Here is an 18,416-nt window from a genome sequence, read left to right as displayed (position 1 = left end):
CTTACTGAAGGTAGCATGAATTAATGAGAAAGCAGAAAGATGGGCACTTGAGTGCATGAGGACAGTTGGCTGTGGCCTCATCACCAGTTTTTGTATCTAAGAAGTGGAAAATAATTCACTCCCTTTGCCATGTACATGAAAGAACGAGGAGGTGGGGAGGAGAGAAGGAAGAAAATGTAAGAAGCAAAAAAACCTCACTCACTGAAGCCATGTTGTCTAGGACTTTTAGCTCTATGAAACCATGGTTTTTCCAGATATAGGAAGTGACTTAAAACAGGTATTATACCCACAAACAGATTCTGGGCAGTTAACCTTTTAACAACATTTTATTATGCACTTCATTTTTAATTATGTGTATTGTGCGCATGAGTGAAGGTGCCTACAGAGGTCAGAAGAAGGAGATAGATAACCCGGAGCTGGAATTAGAGATAGTTGTGAGCTGCCTAGTTTTGGGTGCTGGGGACTAAACTTGGGTCCTCTGGAAGAGCTACAAGTGCTCTGGAAACCACCAAACCATCTCAACTCCACAATCAATCTTTATGAATATGATTAGAAAACAATTAACAGTAAATTTCAATTTCATTACCTGATGTGTTCCATGTTATGCCAAAGAAAAAGTGTTCTAATACAGAACCGAGAGGAACAATGTTTTCAGAATTCACAGGGAACTGCCAGAAGTCTGCCCTAGGATGCTTAAATCACTGACCAGATCAACCCACAAAACACTGACAGACCAAAGGCATAGCCACTGTCAGGAGAGAAAATAGGTAAGGATAATACTGAAAAAAAAAAGTCTATATAGAACACCCATTTTTTGCAAAATTAAAGAGAAATTTATTATATATGCCCATAAGGGTGTTCCATGAAACGTTAAACAAGATTTTATTTTCTGAAACAGATTTCAGTGCAGAAGGAGCAAATGAGATGCAAAGATAAGTGTTGAGTACATTGAAAATAGGATCACACTGAGCTCCTTGTGTGTGCTGATGCCAGGGCTCAGGATTCCTGGGGTCTTGGCAGTCTTCTACAGTGTGAACTTCACACCCTGCAGATTCTCATGCAGTCCCACGAGGCCTACTGCTTAAGTTGTGTAATAAAGTTCCTAAGTATGAACCTACAAAGAATAAAGTCTCAGTTCACTGTTTCCTTTATTCACAGACACAACACATTGGTGCCATTCATTTCCCTTACTTGTTGGATTGCAGTAAGTTACATTCTTTAAGTTAAAGGGTTTGTTTTTTTTTTTGACTAGTAAGGTAATAATATGTGTATTTCAATTTTCCACTTTTACAAGTCAATCAGAAAAAGAAACATTTCACCACATGATGTTAGAGAATTAAATGTACCAACTACCCAGGTACATTCAGTGTCTATGTACAGTGCCATGCAAGACAGGTTCTCAATATTTGCTGACTGTGCAACATCCACCCCAGGACTGTGGACATGAGCTTCTCCAGTAACTGTCCATCACAGCCTAACAGAACTCCTTGGGGAGAAAGTCACAACTATCCCTGGTTCCAAAGGGACACGGCACAGCATAGTAGGATGTGTGAAAAGTCAAAATCAATGAATCATAAAGAAAATGATCATTTTCTTGAAGACAGCAACTTTTTTTTTCCAGAAAAGTAGTGGTTATTCACAAGATCCAAACACAAATCCTTTTTCAATCGCTGGAGTGGTAGATGAAAGTATAGTTACAGTATAGCTTAGGGATTAAGAAACAGAGCCAAAATTTAGGGGTATTGGCAGGTATCTTGGGATCCATTCTTACCCATTCACCAAAAGTGAACAAATTATCACTCTTGATTCTATACTTATTTACCTGTGTGGTAGTTTGAATGAGAACGGCCCCCATGGCTTCAGATATTTGAATGCTTGGTCCCAAGCTGGTGGAGCTATTTTGAGAAAGATTAGGACGTATGGCCTTGATGGACATATGTCCCTAGGTGTGGGCGTTACGGTTTCAAAAGCCCACTGCAGGTCCAGTCTCTCTCTCTGTCTGTCTCTGTCTCTCTTTTCTCCTACTTGCAGGTAAGATGTAAGCTCTCAGCTACTGCTCCAATGTCTACATGCTTGCTGCTGCCATACTCCCTGCCATAATGGTCATGAACTCAGCCTCTGAAATTGTAAGCAAGTCCCCAATTAAACACTTTCTTTTATAAATTGCCTTGGCCATGGTGACTCTTCACAGCCAATAGAAAAGTAACTAAGATAGACTCTAACATAAGAATAACAGTATTATTTTAGGAAGATTAATTAATTAGTAAAAGTTCTAAGACTAGTGCTTGGAGACATACAAAAATCTCCTTAAATGGAAGTTATAACAAAATCCATCTTACTCATCAGGAAGAACTTCAAGAAAATAAAATGACATGAAATACAAAAAAATCAGGGTAAAAGAGAGGAAAAAGTCCCAAGATTACTGTTTTCAGGGTTGTTTTATGATGTTTAATCTTGTTTGTCATCTTGATGGGATTTAGAATCACCATGGGAGCTGGGTAGTGGTGGCGCTCTGAGCTTGAGGCTAGCCTGGTCTACACAGCAAATTCCAGGACAGCCAGAACTGCACAGAGAAACCCTGTCTCAAAACAAACAAACAATCACCATGGGAATAAAACCACTGGGTGTTATTCATAAGGGACTCTAGACTGGGTGGCATCAGTCTATGGGCTGCAGGTCCTAGATGGAGAAGGGAGAAAATTCTGAGTTGTTAGTGACAGTAGTTACAATGTGGGCAGCTGCCACAGGCTCCTGACACCAAATCTTCCCCACCATGTTCCTTTGAACTGGGAACCAACAGAAATCTTTCATTAAGTTACTTTGGTCCAGTTATTTGTCACAACAAAGGAAAAATTAATAACGCAATGTATATTTTAGAAAAATCAGCATTCTTGTTATTTCAAATTAACCTACTGAGAAACTTCAGAGCTTCCTTGATTTTTCCCAGCTCTAGTCAGTATGTCCAACATAGTACAAACTCATTCTTATTTAAATATTTGAATTTGTGATTGTACTTCTGGCTTAATGATCACACACCTATGATCCCAGCTAATCAGAAGCTGGAAAACTGCAAATTTGATACTAGCAATTTAGCAAGACTCTGTCTTAAAAATAATGAACAAATGAATAATTAAGTATATAAAATACATAATAATCATCCATGGATTATTTTATTGATTGAAGCAATTTGCTGAGATTAGTTAATAAAAGTTTTCATATTAAAGAAAATATAAAGAAAACTTCCTGAATTATTTTGTAAAATAAGAGTATATAACTGAAGGTAGGTATGTGTGTGTACATGAATATACATATATATATGTACATGTACACACACATACCTATGGATTACAGTTGTTATTTCTCTTATACACAATGTTGTCTCCTAACTTAAAGAGGTGTAAAGCTCCCAAACAATTGCTCAGCACATACTGAGGATCAGTTAATTCAAAAGATGTTTTTGTCAATGTTGTTTTTCTTGTTTGTAGTAATTACATAGACTTTCTAAGCTGAACATCCCTAATTTGAAAACAGAAAACTTTTGAGTGACTTTGCCCAAAAAGTTTCAGGTTTCAGAGCATTTCAGACTCTGTTAAATATCTCTAATAATCCTCACAGAGTACAAATTTGTTCCTGTTTCAATATTTGACTTGTATTTTGTGGCTATAGTTCTGGCTCAATTATTTAAATAATTTCAGATTTCAGAGAATTTGGGGTTGCAGATTTTAGGACACTTATCCTATACCTTAACTGGTTTTTGTTTAATTACTGAATTTAAAACTCTACACAAAATAGAAATATACACAGAAATGTAGCTGGACAATGAGGAATAACTTCTAATGTTCTGTAGCCCAAAGAGAATATGGGTTGAAAACAATTTTATTTCCAAGTAGCTGATAGAATTTTGAATGTTCCAACATGAAGACATGATTAGGATGATGGATAGGCTAGTTATCCTGATCATATATACACTATATATATGTACTGATATGTACAACTATGCTTCATAAACGTCTTGTCCTTTGACATCCACATGAGTGCTGTGGCACACATGTACATGTATACAAAGTAAAGAAAAAACTTAAAAGTAGATGTTGAAAACCCACTAAACTGCATCTTAATTAAGAATAATTATATCAGCTAGGTTTGGTGATATAATCTGAAATCATAGCACTCTGGAGCCTGAGGCAAGAGGACTATGAGTTTAAGGCCAGCCCAGGCTACAAAGCAAGAAATTGTCTCTAAATAAATAAAATAAAATTAATAAATTAAAAAGGTTATAGTGTTCGACAGAGCTAGTCCAGGGTCTATACTGCCACTAGCATATGCTTCAATTCATTATTACACAGCCTTTCTGAACTTGAAAGATGAAAAAGACAAATGATTTTTAAATAGCATAAAAAGAAGTTAGGGACACTAAACATTCTGTAAGGAAGCTCTAAAATCATACACACATACTCACATGCAGCTTAGCCTCACGTATTCTCCAAGTATAGAAGTCAAGACTGGTATGGACAGGATCAGATTCTATGAAAAAAAATTTAAACAGGAAAGAAACCAAGATAAAACTTCTTTTTGTTCCTAAAACAGTATTCATGCAACTGATAAAAGTCTGCCAGCATATTCTGTGTTGGCTAGCTTTGGGGTATTAGAAGGCGCTGTGCAGGCTCCTGTAGTAGGAAAGTAACCACAAGTTTTACCTACTGTTAATCTGGTTAGCTACGATAATGACCAGCTTAGCAAGTTATGCCCATGGATGCAGTAGGAGCATGAATGTTACAGGGTGACTGCCTTGTAGGTGGATCTAAGGTTCATTTCATGTAACGGTCAGGGTTCTGTAGAGGAACAGAACAGGCAGAATGAATCTATATCTATATCTACATATCAATATATGGGATTTATTAAAGTGGCTTACAGGCTGTGATCCATCTAGTCCAACAATGATTATCTACCAACAAAAAGTCCAAGAATCCAGTAGTTGTTCAGTCCACAAGGCTGCATGTATCAGATGGTCTTCAGTATACATTGGAACCTGAAGAAGTAGGATCTAATGCCATAAAAGGAATTAAGTTGCCTGTGAGAGCAGGGGCAAGCAGCAAAGAGCAAGTGCTTTCTTCCTCCATGGCCTTTATCCAGGCAGCCACCAGAAAGTTTGGCCCAGATTTAAGGTGGATTTTCCCACCTCAAAAAATTCAGATTAGAGGTGGGTCTTCCAATTTCAAATACTTTGATAAGAAAAAAATCCCTCACAGTGTACCCAGCCACTTAGATTTTAGTTAATTCCAGATGTAGTCATGTTGACAACCAAAAATAGCTATCACACTCCACAAAAGGAAACTAATGCTTGGTAAACCTGGGCAAGTACTCATGGCAATGGAACTCACAGGCCTGCGAAAAGAACCTATTACTATTATTCTCCTAAATGGAGATAATATGAAGATGTCTTTTAAGTAGGCATCTCTCTGCCCATACAATAGCACAGCTCTCAGATCTCATCAGAGAAACATCTTTGTGAGTGTGCTGTGGAAAACGCATATAAACAAAAGGAAAAGTGCAGAGAATAAGCATCATTGGAATGCTGAGGCACAGATGGGACAACCCTCTTCCCAAAAGTCTCAGAGAAAAATCTCAGAGGGGGGGATGTTTAAAAGCCATAGGTTAGGAAAGACTGGGGAAAAACAGTGTCTTCTTAGACATGACAGGAACATTGTACTCATGGCAGCTGTGGTTACCTGCACAAGATCATTCCAGTCAATAGTCTAGAATGGATGGGGAGTGGGGGCACACAATCTCTCATCACTATTCTATTAAGAGTTGATGGCTTCTAGGGCAGGTAGAATCAGTTTTATTTAGAGGTATAGTCTTTGATAGGCTGACCATGCTCTGATTTCACATCCATGTACTTATGGTTGGCACTAATTAAACTTAATGGGTTATCTTAATAAAAAAAAAAAAAAAGGATATGAAATTAGGATGGGGGCATGGTGTGGGGAAGGTCTGGGCAGAATTGTAGGAGCAGGCGACAAATATACAATCAAACTACATTGCATACATGAAATTCTCAAAGAATAAAATACACTTTTAAAAGTCTGTAAGTAATACTAGTCAGTTTTTGTTTCTAAAAATATTATTTTATTAAATAACTATTAAATAGGATTTTTATAAAACACGTTGCATAGAAAAGTATAAAAAGGTTTATACTGCCAGAACTCTATGTCTGCAGCATCTTGGGTCAGCAAGTCTTCACTTCTGGAAGCGGCCAGGAAGGAACAGAGTGGGGAGTCACCAGTCCTACTCCTTCCAGTATGTCTGGCGATGTCTCACAGTGAAGGCAGCCACTGATACTGCAGAGTCAGCATCATTCAGGGAGCAGCTGCTGTGCAAAGCTGGTCTCTGATCCAGATCTCCTGTGGATGGGGTCAGCTCTGGAGCAGAGTACCTCAAGGCTCAGGAATAGTTAAGCAGCTGTACAAGATTTTCAAGGCATTTCAAATAGTAGACATTTAGAGGGTTTTCTTCTGAATTGGAGAAAGCTGATATAGGAAAATAAGAATTATAAATACCAATTTATTAAACTTAATGCTACATATAGGGGTGGACACTCCTACATGAAGCTATGAAAAAGATTTATTAGCAAGCTATTTATGTTCTCGATAAACTAGAATTATAAAAATATTTTACATTTATAAAATTGAGATGTTAGAGAATTTTCATTCATTTCTTATCAATGGCTTATCTAGAGCATATTTAAGGCTACATCCCCACAACTCACATAAATTATAATTCAGAATAAATGCCATAATGTTTCTTACATACCATCTCTCTAAAATCATAAACTTTAACATAACCCAATTCCCCATTTCCTCCTGAAATGCAAGATAACAGCTAAAAACAAACCAAATACTCTCCTTTTCAGAAACAAACATTAACAGCAAACAGATCTACTACAGTACTGGAAATATATACTTTGTTATTTTGAGATAAAAGTGTTTGGAGCATAATGCTCATTGAAAACTGGCTTACTTAAAATGACCAACATGCTCTGAAAAGAAAACCTCTCAAATCATGATTGGAGATCACAGGGAAATGTGGTTACAGGGGCAACAGAATCTATGCCTGGAAGACTTCAGCTCTCTGATGCTAAATCAAAGTTTTCTCTTCAAGATCAATTCTTTTTTTTCTTTTTTTTTTTTTTTTTTTTCCATTTTTTGAGACAGGGTTTCTCTGTAGCTTTGCGCCTTTCCTGGGACTCGCTTGGTAGCCCAGGCTGGCCTTGAACTCACAGAGATCCACCTGGCTCTGCCTCCCAAGTGCTGGGATTAAAGGCGTGCGCCACCACCGCCCGGCAAGATCAATTCTAATTGGGTCCAATTCTTATCATCCAAAAACACTCTATAGCAGAGTAGCAGCTGATGGCAATCAATCAATCAATCAATCAATCAATCAATCAGGAGCAAGAAAAAAAGTGACTTAGAGAAAGATCACAGACACATTTTAAGAAACTTGTATTTCAAATACTCATCTTTCAGACATTTTATTATATTAAAAAACATTATCATGAAAAGCACGGGCTAAATGTGGGCCCATCTGATAGCACCTTGATAATATTTCTCAAAACCTAACTAAGCAATGCACAACACTGCCATTTTGCAATGGCCTGCTCAAATATTTCAGTAACCAGAAATTTCACTTAGTACTCATCACATTTAATTGTAATCTCTTAGAACTTACTTCTCTTTGCTATGGAATATGCTTCGTCTACTCTTCTTTTTATTGATGGATTTTTCAAAGTTGCTTTTGCCTGGAGAAGATAAAACAATCTGTTAGATTTATTCCCAAATATTAAGGATGAGGATAATGCAATACTAACTGCCTATTACTAACTACAGTGTTAAACAGGATAGAGTTAAGATACAGAAATATAGACAGTTAGATACTAGTTCAGCCTATTGTGTCAAGCCCACTGGACCTTCTGAGGCTTCCCCTCCATTTATCTCTAAGCTAACCGGGTCCCTTTTCTACAGTTTGCAACCTTTCCCTTTATTCTTACTCTCTCCCCTAACCTCAGTCTGTTACTTTTGAGTAATCATCCTTAGGGAATTTCTCATTTCCTCAAGTATTAAATTTCAGATTAAGTACTTCCAACATTACTGGTTGTTCAATAAATATTTACTGAGGGACTTCAAGATGCCCAAACTTCTGCTTATCCCATGCGAGAAGGATGCAAGAACCCCTTGGTCCAGGGTGAAGAGGAGCCACACAGGCATGGGTGGCTAGCTGAGGTAAGTCATCTCCAGGAAAACTATGTGCCCTAGCACTGCCATCTGGCTACGAATTTCCCCCTAGAAATTCTTGCGTATTTCACTTAGGAATGAAATGTTTGCAGTAAAAGAAGACCAGCGGCCAGAGAAGGAGAGGCCACAGTACCCCTTGCCTTCACTCTTCTGGGGAGCCCCTGTGCTTTGCTCCTAAAGGGACTGAAATCATTGTAAAATTAAGTGATGATATATACATAAGAAAGCCAAATCACATACATGGATAAAACTATTATTCAGTCTTCCATCAAGATGCATTTCTCCTGGGCACATTGTACAAAGAAATAATTTTTACTAAAATTACAACAAATTTACAATTTAATTGAAATTAAAAGGGAAATTCACTTAAACAGAAGTACTGTTCTGAATTGAGCCCTGGTGAAATAATTAAATGAAAATATTAACTGATAGATTATTAATCATATGAATGAACAAAGGGAACTCGGGTCTGCAAGTTCATTTTTACCTTTAGCTGGTATTCCTCTAATATTCTTGAATGCATCCGAAGAGTCTTAATTATTTCACTGCACCAACTCCCCTCCCTCCATTTCAAACAATGACTTTAAAAACTAACCTTTTGATAATTGTAAATTAGAGCCCAGAGTGAAGCCGCTCCGATCCTCTGGGCATTTTGATTCTCACTTTCTAAACAGGTAGCCAAAAGAGTAACAATTTTTTCTACAAATAAGCAAATTATAAAAGTTTAGTTCCACACACTTCACTGTATCTTATCTACGACAATAAACAGAATAACTGTCCATTAGAATAAAAACACAAATTGCTATCCTCAAATAACATCTTTTATAACTTGAGGCATGTGAAGGGGTATCTTAGAACAAACTTTTCATACTAGGTACAGATGATCTGGATGTCAGTGCTCTCTAAATTTTCTGGTCCAAGTTCAACACAAGTTTATGCATTGAAGGACAATAATGCAAAAGTAAGTATATTATGAATTATATTAAATTAATCTGTTACAGCTCCCATTTTCACATGTACAAAAATAGAGTATCTGTCATAAAAGCATAATCACCACTATACAAATATACTATAGAATGAGAATTTTGTATTTTACATCACAAAAAAATTTGACTTGATGGCATTTCAATATATAAGAAATGTTCGTTTTTGCAAAGCTATCAGAGGAGAGAATCAAGACTTACTAATTATGTATGCCAGTCTGATCTTTTTTCTTTTTTTTTTTTTTTTTGGTTTTTCGAGACAGGGTTTCTCTGTGTAGCTTTGCGCCTTTCCTGGAACTCGCTTTGGAGACCAGGCTGGCCTCGAACTCACAGAGATCCGCCTGGCTCTGCCTCTGAGTGCTGGGATTAAAGGCGTGCGCCATCACCGCCCGGCTGAGTCTGATCATTTTAAGTGAAGATTCAGAGGCATCTACTTCCAAGGCAATTGTCAAGATATTTCAAACAAAATTTAAACTTACTTTTATTATTTTCATATATCATTAAATTTCATTATTTTTCTCAGTTATATGATTTTTAAAACATTGTGTTTTTAAAGGTGAAACATTTGTTTCAGCAAACTATTTACACGTTAACCACCCAGCAGATCTAACTAAACTAGTACTGTTCTAGGAAAGATTGACCCCTGAGAACCAGACCCTCAACTGGCCTTGATAGTAAAAAGAGTGATTAATTTTGGACACCTGCATGGTCTTAAATATCCAGTGGGAAAGTATAACAAATGTTAACTCATTGATAATGATATAAATAAACAATGGGTCATGCTTTACATCTGGGCTACTGACGTGGTAAGTGGGGATAATCACAGCAACTCCAGATGTAACCAAATTAAAGAACTCACATGCTTTTCCTAACTAGGAACATGCTACCATTTATATGTTTTTGATAATCTTGCTAGTTTCTCCTTTACAAGATCCATAAGAATATACTAAAACCATACCAAACACCACCATCCCCTTGGCCAACAGTTCTAAAACTGGACCTCTGGATCTTCACCATAGAAATGTATTAAATATATTACAATCTTAATAGTGACACTATTAATGTCTGGACTTTGTGTATGCAACTGTTGTCTTAATTTTATCTACTCTCAGGTAAGCTGATCCACACTCATATGGTTCTGCTATACTCTCACTTCATCTACCTAGATCCCATGATTACCCACAAATGCCTGAAGGTCAGCAAGAATGGATACTCGAATGGCAACTGGAAGCAGTTAGATTGACTTGATGTCCATCTCTTAAATGATTTTAAGGTGGTGTCTCTTGAGGAGAGCACGTAAGACAGCTAGAAGATATCAACAGGCTTGGAGACCACTGAGGAAGGAATCCTCCCTCACAGCTTCCCTTCCTCCAAATTTTCTGATAGCAGAAACTGCCCCAAGATCTTTCAGATGAGGACACTGACCTTGCCCAACAGGAAGAGCTACAAGTAAAAGAACTGCTGCACCTTCTTCTCTACCTACCTATAGAAATAAGTATTAGCCATGATCATGCCCTTTAAAAAAGTTCTTCCATCTTGGTTACAATTTGCTGAAGTCACAGTAGTTAGCATTCCAGAACTAAACCCTAAATTCCTGCCAGACACACTACTGCAGATCCTGGATAATGGCTGGCCATAGGAGATGGTTACTGGCTACATACACTGTTTCACTCACTACTCACCATTCTTTGTTTACTAAAAGCAAAGGGCAATCTCAGGCCCCCAAAGGAATCTTTTCTACTTCTTTCCTGTCTCCTCCCCCTTCTCCCTTTAACTACCTCAGCATGTAAGCAGGTAGGCTTTAATTCTTGCAGAGACTCCTCTGCAGGTTTTCTCCCAAATAAAAGTCTTCCCTGTCTTAAAGGTGTGTGTGGGGGGGGGGGGGGGGGGGGGGGAGTCTCTTTAATGTATTCAAATCGCCCTGACACTATGTTATAGGGACTCAATAAATACTACCCGAATGAAAGTTCAACATCATAACATTTTGTTTAAATGATGTTGTGATTTGACTAAAAAATGTGCCCCACTCAGTCATGCTACTGTTAGGGAAGGTTGTAGAAACTCTAGGAGGTGGAGCCTTAAGAGCTATAGGAAGTATGTTAATGGAGGTAGGCTTTGAGGTTTTAAAGTTTAGCCCTACTTCCTGTCTCTACTTCCTATGTGGAAATAAAACATGACCATTATGGTTCCTGACTGTCAGGAGGGCCTGACATGTCATGTGTTCCCTACCATGATGGACTCTGTCCCTTCGGCTCTAATGCCTTCCCTACCATGATGGACTCTGTCCCTTCTGCTGTCATGTGTTCCCTACCATGATGGACTCTGTCCCTTCAGTTCTAATGCCTTCCTACCATAATGGACTCTGTCCCTTCGGCTCTAATGCCTTCCCTACCATGATGAACTCTGTCCCTTCTGCTGTCATGTCTTCCCTACCATGATGGACTCTGTCCCTTTGGTTCTAATGCCTTCCCTACCATGATGGACTCTGTCCCTTCTGCTGTCATGTCTTCCCTACCATGATGGACTCTGTCCCTTTGGTTCTAATGCCTTCCCTACCATGATGGACTCTGTCCCTTCTGCTGTCATGTCTTCCCTATCATGATAGACTCTGTCCCTTTGGTTCTAATGCCTTCCCTACCATGATGGACTCTGTCCCTTCGGTTCTAATGCCTTCCCTATCATGATAGACTCTGTCCCTTCTGCTGTAATGCCTTCCCTACCATGATGGACTCTGTCCCTTCGGCTCTAATACCTTCCCTACCATGATAAGAGTATATCCCTCCAGAACTGTAAGCCAAAATAAACCCTTTCTTCCCTAACTTGGTTTTTGTCAGGATATTTTATCACAGCAATGAAAAAGTAACTAATCCAAATGACATTTTTGGAAGGAATTCAAACTCTTTTGTAAGAAAAAGAAAAAAAAAAAAGTGTCCCACGAAGTTTAAACCAATTTGTGTGGTAGAATGACAAGGTGGTAGGCAGGTAAGGAACAGTCATGTTCTACCCACACAGCCCCCCTCCTGCCTGAATACCTCATGTGCATTACCCAACTCCCCATGGCTTTCCTATAAAATAGCCTATCCAAAATTAGTCTATATAAATAGCTATCAAATGTAATTTGGCATATGGATTGTGGGTGAATACATACAATATGAGGGTAATTTCATTTTGTTCCAACTGAGAATCATCAAGTAATTTTATATCCCAAAACATTCAGATAATATAATCCTGATGATTTAACTAAGTTTATATCATAACTTCTTTAACAAGTAGCTTTGACTTATCATTTTTAATAAACCACATTTATAAGTTAATTAATGCATTAGCCCTCTGTTAAAGTAAGTGAATAAAAAGTTTAAAGATAATACTTTATCATGAAATATAACATGCATACAAAAAAGCACATAAAACATTTTAAGTTCAAGAAGTTGGTGTGAATTCTAATTAAAACATAAGAACAGATAATAGGAAACTATAAATGATTATAAACCTAATTTTAAATACCTTTTTTTTTAAGTGACATAATAATTGTAAATGAATCAGCAAGAGTGAGATATAAATATGAAGAATTCAAGAAATGTGTTAATCAAGGTTGGTTTAGTGAGAAAGCTGAAAGACACATCAGTCAAATGAACATACCCTATATAGGACGTGAAACACACTCAGCATACTACTATCAGGTTCAAATTTACTGGGCAGAGATTAGATTACAATTCTATTCATCAAGTCATGACTGAATAACAATTACAAATTAACTGTGGGTATAAAAGTTTAAGAAAATAAATCAAGGGAAATTTTCTAAGAAGCAATTAGTCACAGCTTGGATAAATGATTTGTGCCTCAGTCAGTGCACATCAGAGAAGCTTCTTCTTGATGTGACTGTGGGGTTGTTCTATATTACTTTATTATGTTGCTTGCAAGAACCTGTGACTAGATAGGTCATAGATCCTAGGAGAGAACCTACTACTATTATTCCGCTAAACCAGTGGTTCTCAACCTTCCTAGTGCTGCAACCTCTTAATATAGTTTATGTTGTGGTGACCCCCAGCCATAAAATTATTTCATTGCTACTTCACAACTGCAATTTTGTAACTGTTATGAATTGTAATGTAAATATCTGATATGCAGATTATCTGATCTGTGACCCCCAAAGTGGTCACAACCCAAAGGTTGAGAACCACTGTGCTAAATGGATATAATATTAAATCAACTTCTAAGAAGTTCTCATTGCACTCATATATTAATATATATTAATGCATTTCTCAAACCTTATCAGAGAAGTTTCCATTTGCACTAGATGGTGATAAACACAACCAACAAGTATCAAGATACAGAAAATAAGAATGAAATACTCAGCCCTAAATGGAAGATCTTTACTATATCCTTTTCCCAAGGCTCAAGGATCATTCAGGAAGAAGGGGTGAAAAGTTTGTGAAAGTCAGAGGTGATGGATGACCATAAAGAAACTGTTTTCCAGACACAACAGAGCAAGTAGACATAGAAACTCAGAACAGTTGTCACAGTATGCACAAGATCTGTACAAGCACAAACCAGACTGACCCGTAGCATGGACAGAAGAGGTGGGCATGGAGTCCTACTCCTATCCAAGATGGTAGTGGCACCAATAGCTGCTATAAGAGGGAATCAATTTTCCTTAAGAGTGTAGTCCCTGATGGGTGGTGTGTAACCACATCATCCTAATGGATGCAATGGAGCCAAACTCAGAACATTCCTACTACAATCAGGGACATGCCAAGGATTTCCATTCTACTCCATCATGTTCAACATACAACTGAAAGTCTTAGCTGTAACAATACGACAAATGAAGGAGATAAAGAGACAAATAGGAAAGGAACCACACTCGAACGAAGGCCACATATCTGAGAATATATGAATAGCACAGATTGGATTCAAGGGTTTGGGGGTGTGGCCAACTTGTGTGGGTAAGGCAGGAGAGGTGATCTGGGAGGAGTCTGAGGGTGGAAGGTATGATCAAAACATATTGTATAAAATTCTCAAAAAAAAAATAGAAAAAGAAATGAAGAAAACAGAAAAGCATAGGGTTGAGCCACAGAAACTAAAGATGAAACTCAGCTTGACACAGCCCATGATGTCTCTCTTGGTTGTCAACTTAAGATATGTGGGAAGAAGGAATCTCAATCAAGGAACTGCCTGTCAGGCTGGCCATTGGTCTTTCATGTGTGTGAGGTGGAGAAGGTCAAGGCATGTTCTCAATTACTAATTAATGGAGGTTGGCCTACCCCAGATGGACCAAGCCACCCTTCGCACATGGTCCCGGGTTGTATGAGGAAGCTAACTGAGCAAAAGCAGGGAGCAGGCAGGTAAGTAGAATTCTGCTGTGGATTTCGCTTCAAGTTCCTGCCTTGTGGTCCCTGACTTGGCTTTTCTTTTTCTTTTTTTAAATTATAACTTTTATTGCTTCTTTATGGATTTCATATCATGCATTCAGATCCAACTTATCTCCCTGGCTCCTTGCATTTGCCCTCTGCCCTTGCAACCGCCCCCTACCCAAATCAAAGCCAAATTTAAATAGCCAAATGAATGGAAACACATGAACTATGAACCAATGGCTGAGGGGTCCCCACTGGATCAGGCCCTCTGAATGGGTGAGACAGTGATTGGCCTGATCTGTTTGGGAGGCATCCAGGCAGTGGGACCGGGTCCTGTGCTCATTGTATGAGTTGGCTGTTTGAAACCTGGGGATGCAGGATCGCTTGGCTCGGCCTGGGAGGAGGGGACTGGACCTACCTGGACTGAGTCTACCAGGTTGAACTCAATCCCCAGGGGAGTCTTTGCCCTGGAGGAGGTGGGAATGGGGGGTGGGCTGGGGGGAAGGGGAGGGGGGGCGGGAGGGGGGAGAACAAGGGAATCTGTGGCTGATATGTAGAACTGAATTATATTGCAAAAAAAAAAAAAAGATTGAAATAAACCCTTTCTTCCCCTGCTCAAAAAAGAAATAACCATTATCCCCCTTTAAACACTTCCTCTTCCATTCTCTTTTTCCTCTTCATTTATAATTTTATTAAAACATTTTAGATTGCCTCAGGGTATTTGTCATATCACTTAACTTTTATGTTTTTAATCCTTTCTCATCTCTGCTGCATTCTGAATAATATTTTGCTAATCTATTTTCTTGGTCCTAAATTATCTCTTTTGCTGCATCTAAATTGTATATTGCTAGTAACAGATATACATATTAACTTAAATTTAGGCTATTAATGTTCTAAAGTAACACTGTCCAGTAGAACATCCTGAAATGACAGAAATACTTATAATTATTTGTAATCTAGGTAGAGAAGTTGGTATCTTTTCCTCTGCTGATTCTTATTCAGATTGCTAAATTTCCCAACGTACTTGATTAACTGTTCTTGTTAGTGCCCTGAAAAGTTATTTCTGGCAGTTCTCTGAGGTCTAGCATGAACTTGTCCTTTATCCAGCAGAGGAATTTTGCTTGCCAAGACTCATGATCACTATTAACCAATCAGGGATCACATCAAGAACATGTACCTCTGAATGAAAAGACTGGGAAGGACAATGTGTTCATTATGCATCCTACAAGAATGGGTCTTTGAAGCTACAGCTTCATGTACTAAGAAGAGTCTCACCTGAAAGTTATTTCTCCTTTCTTCTCTTTGATGTTCTCGACAAAAGCTAAGCAATAATACTGGCAAATTTACTTCAAGCAAAAGAGCTATCCATTTGGACACAAGCTATCAATCAAAATTGGCATGTAAGTTTCCCACTATCTTTCCCGTAACTTAGGACAATTTGATGTGAATTTGTATGGCATTTATTCAGTGTGTTTTTACAAAAGATACTCACTCTGAACATTACTAGAAACTGGGAAAACTATGGATGTTTTTAGCATCCAGGTCAAGCCCAATGCACAATCAATCCTAACCACTTACACCACATGTCTGGTGCAGCCTGCTTTAGTCAGTTCTGTAACTTAACTGACTCACCATGTGGAAGGCCTGTGACAGGTCCTCACAGCTCCACACAAGAGCCTATACAGCTGCCTCTTACCTAAAAAGCCCACTGAGGTCAAGTGTGAGAGAGCAGGAAAAATAATTTCTCTCCAACTGTGTCCATCTGCTTAATACTGACGGGGGAGAGAAAACACTGCTGATTATAGGGAAATCTATAACATAAATCCAGAGACGTAGAAGTGTAAAGTGTAGACTTCCTCAACTCCCCCCAAAGTCTTTCCTTTTCCTGACTCAACAGTAGGGTTGTAATAAGCAGGGGGACAAAAAACACTTACTCTGAGAATGGGGAATAAACAAACCAGATGCTATGGAGCTGCTTTCATGAATCAGGACTGTCAGCAGATGATCTGTATTCATCTTACCACCTGAAGTGGGGCTTATCATTATCCTTATTTATAGATGTGAGGACCAAAGCAGATGCAGTGGAAGAGGACTGAAAGATAACCGTGTTGCACATCTCCCAGGGGTGGAAAGCACTGTCAGCAGAAGAATGCTGGAAGACTGGGTGCAAATCCAGTCAATTTAGGTGAGTTTGAAGCTGGTTGAACTTGAACAATTTTCTGTACAACATTTTCAACAATTCTATAACTGTTATAAAAAATAGAAGCACTAATATATGCACACAAAACATGAGCACAGAGTCATTTCTATTCACTTGGAAAACTTGGAGTGGTTAAGACTCTGAGAAAAATTAGATGTAAAACAAAGAAGGAAAAGAGGATTAATATCTTAAACTTTCTACCATGTACAAGCAATGAGGCTAGGCACTTTCTATGTTTCTATAAACTCTTTCTTACTAAAACAAAGAAGGGAGTATTTTGTGGATGTAGAAGTTTCACAGAAGCTACGTAAGGTGAGAGGAGCATTCAGGACCAGAAGGATGGGCAGCTGAAGTCTACCTCTCCCTTTATCACAACAGGGTGTCTCCTATAGAGGAGCATTCAGGACAAGATGGATGGGCAGCTAAATCCCCCTACCCCTCATCACAACAGGGTGTCTCCTATATAGAAGCATTCGGGACCAGAAGGATGGGCAGCTAAAGTCCCCCCACCCCTCATCACAACAGGGTGTCTCCTATAGAGGAACATTCAGGACCAGATGGATGGGCAGCTAAAGTCCCCTCACCCCTCATCACAACAGGGTGTCTCCTATAGAGGAGCATTCAGGACCAGAAGGATGGGCAGCTAAAGGTTCCCTGCCCCTTATCACAATAGGGTGTCTCCTGTAAAATTCCATATGAAATTCACACCCACCTACTTGTTAATTTTGGTTTCAGAAACAGATTCCTCCAATTCCTTCCTTGTTTCTTTCCCCCCTAGACTCCTTTTGAATTGCCTCCGGTTACACTACATCTCAGAGAATGATTTCCCTATCTGGTTGGGGCTTTCAAGTCTGCCTGTCAGGATCTCTCTCAATTACTAAATGCTTAAGGAATGCTTTCTGGTGACAGGCACAACTATGGGTGATAGATACACACATATAATGTCTCAGTGTAAAGGGCACAGAAATAAAGAGTCACACATATACAATTCATAGTATATCAGATAGTGATCATGCTATGGAAAAAGGTGGGTTTTGGGAGGGACACAGGGCAGGGTGAAGGTCGGGAGTTACAACCGGGACAGCTGTTCTACAAAGTTTTCATTTGCTTGAAGACAGATAAGAAATGAAGGGGAACAAGAATAATAGCAGATCAAGAAGAGAGAGAGAGAGAGAGAAGTAGAGCACGAGACTGGGACTAGACCTGCCCACTGCTGCTCTCTCCCCTGCACCTAACGGGTCCCCTGGAATGACAGTTGTTGGTCAACATGCAGAGGCTAGACCCATTCTTGAATACCTACTCCCGCCCCCAGCTGCTGTCTCCCACAGGGCTTTAAGCATAGCAGGTGTTTAAGAAATATCTGGGAGCTGGGTGGTGGTGGCACACGCCTTTAATCCCAGCACTCGGGAGGCAGAGCCAGGCGGATCTCTGTGAGTTCGAGGCCAGCCTGGGCTACCAAGTGAGTTCCAGGAAAGGCGCAAAGCTACACAGAGAAACCCTGTCTCGAAAAACAAACAAAAAAAAAAAAAACAAAACAAAACAAAAAAAAAATCTGGGAAATTATAGAGCTACTTTGTGTTTTAATCTGAGC

At 38.9% G+C, this 18,416-nt stretch overlaps 1 protein-coding gene across 3 annotated transcripts in view; it reads right to left on the bottom strand.

Annotated features, from left to right (window-relative positions):
• Positions 1-3,241: 3,241 nt before the first annotated feature.
• Rttn (rotatin) overlaps positions 3,242-18,416 on the bottom strand; it is a 182,290-nt gene continuing 167,115 nt past the window's right edge. For 2 of the 3 annotated variants that reach the window (XM_052742734.1, XM_052742736.1), the window contains 3 exons: positions 8,887-8,990; positions 7,729-7,798; positions 3,243-6,530 (listed from right to left, as the gene is read on the bottom strand). In XM_052742734.1, coding sequence (XP_052598694.1) covers positions 6,445-6,530; positions 7,729-7,798; positions 8,887-8,990 — 260 coding nt within the window. In that variant the 3' untranslated portion in view covers positions 3,243-6,444. Of the gene's footprint in view, positions 6,531-7,728; positions 7,799-8,886; positions 8,991-18,416 lie in introns of all 3 variants that reach the window. The other variant, XM_052742737.1, reaches the window with a different exon arrangement.

Source organism: Peromyscus californicus, unplaced genomic scaffold (genome assembly GCF_007827085.1).
Source record: "Peromyscus californicus insignis strain IS unplaced genomic scaffold, ASM782708v3 Scaffold_17__1_contigs__length_78620276, whole genome shotgun sequence".
NCBI lineage: Eukaryota > Metazoa > Chordata > Mammalia > Rodentia > Cricetidae > Peromyscus > Peromyscus californicus.
This window is presented reverse-complemented; position numbering and strand designations above follow the sequence as displayed.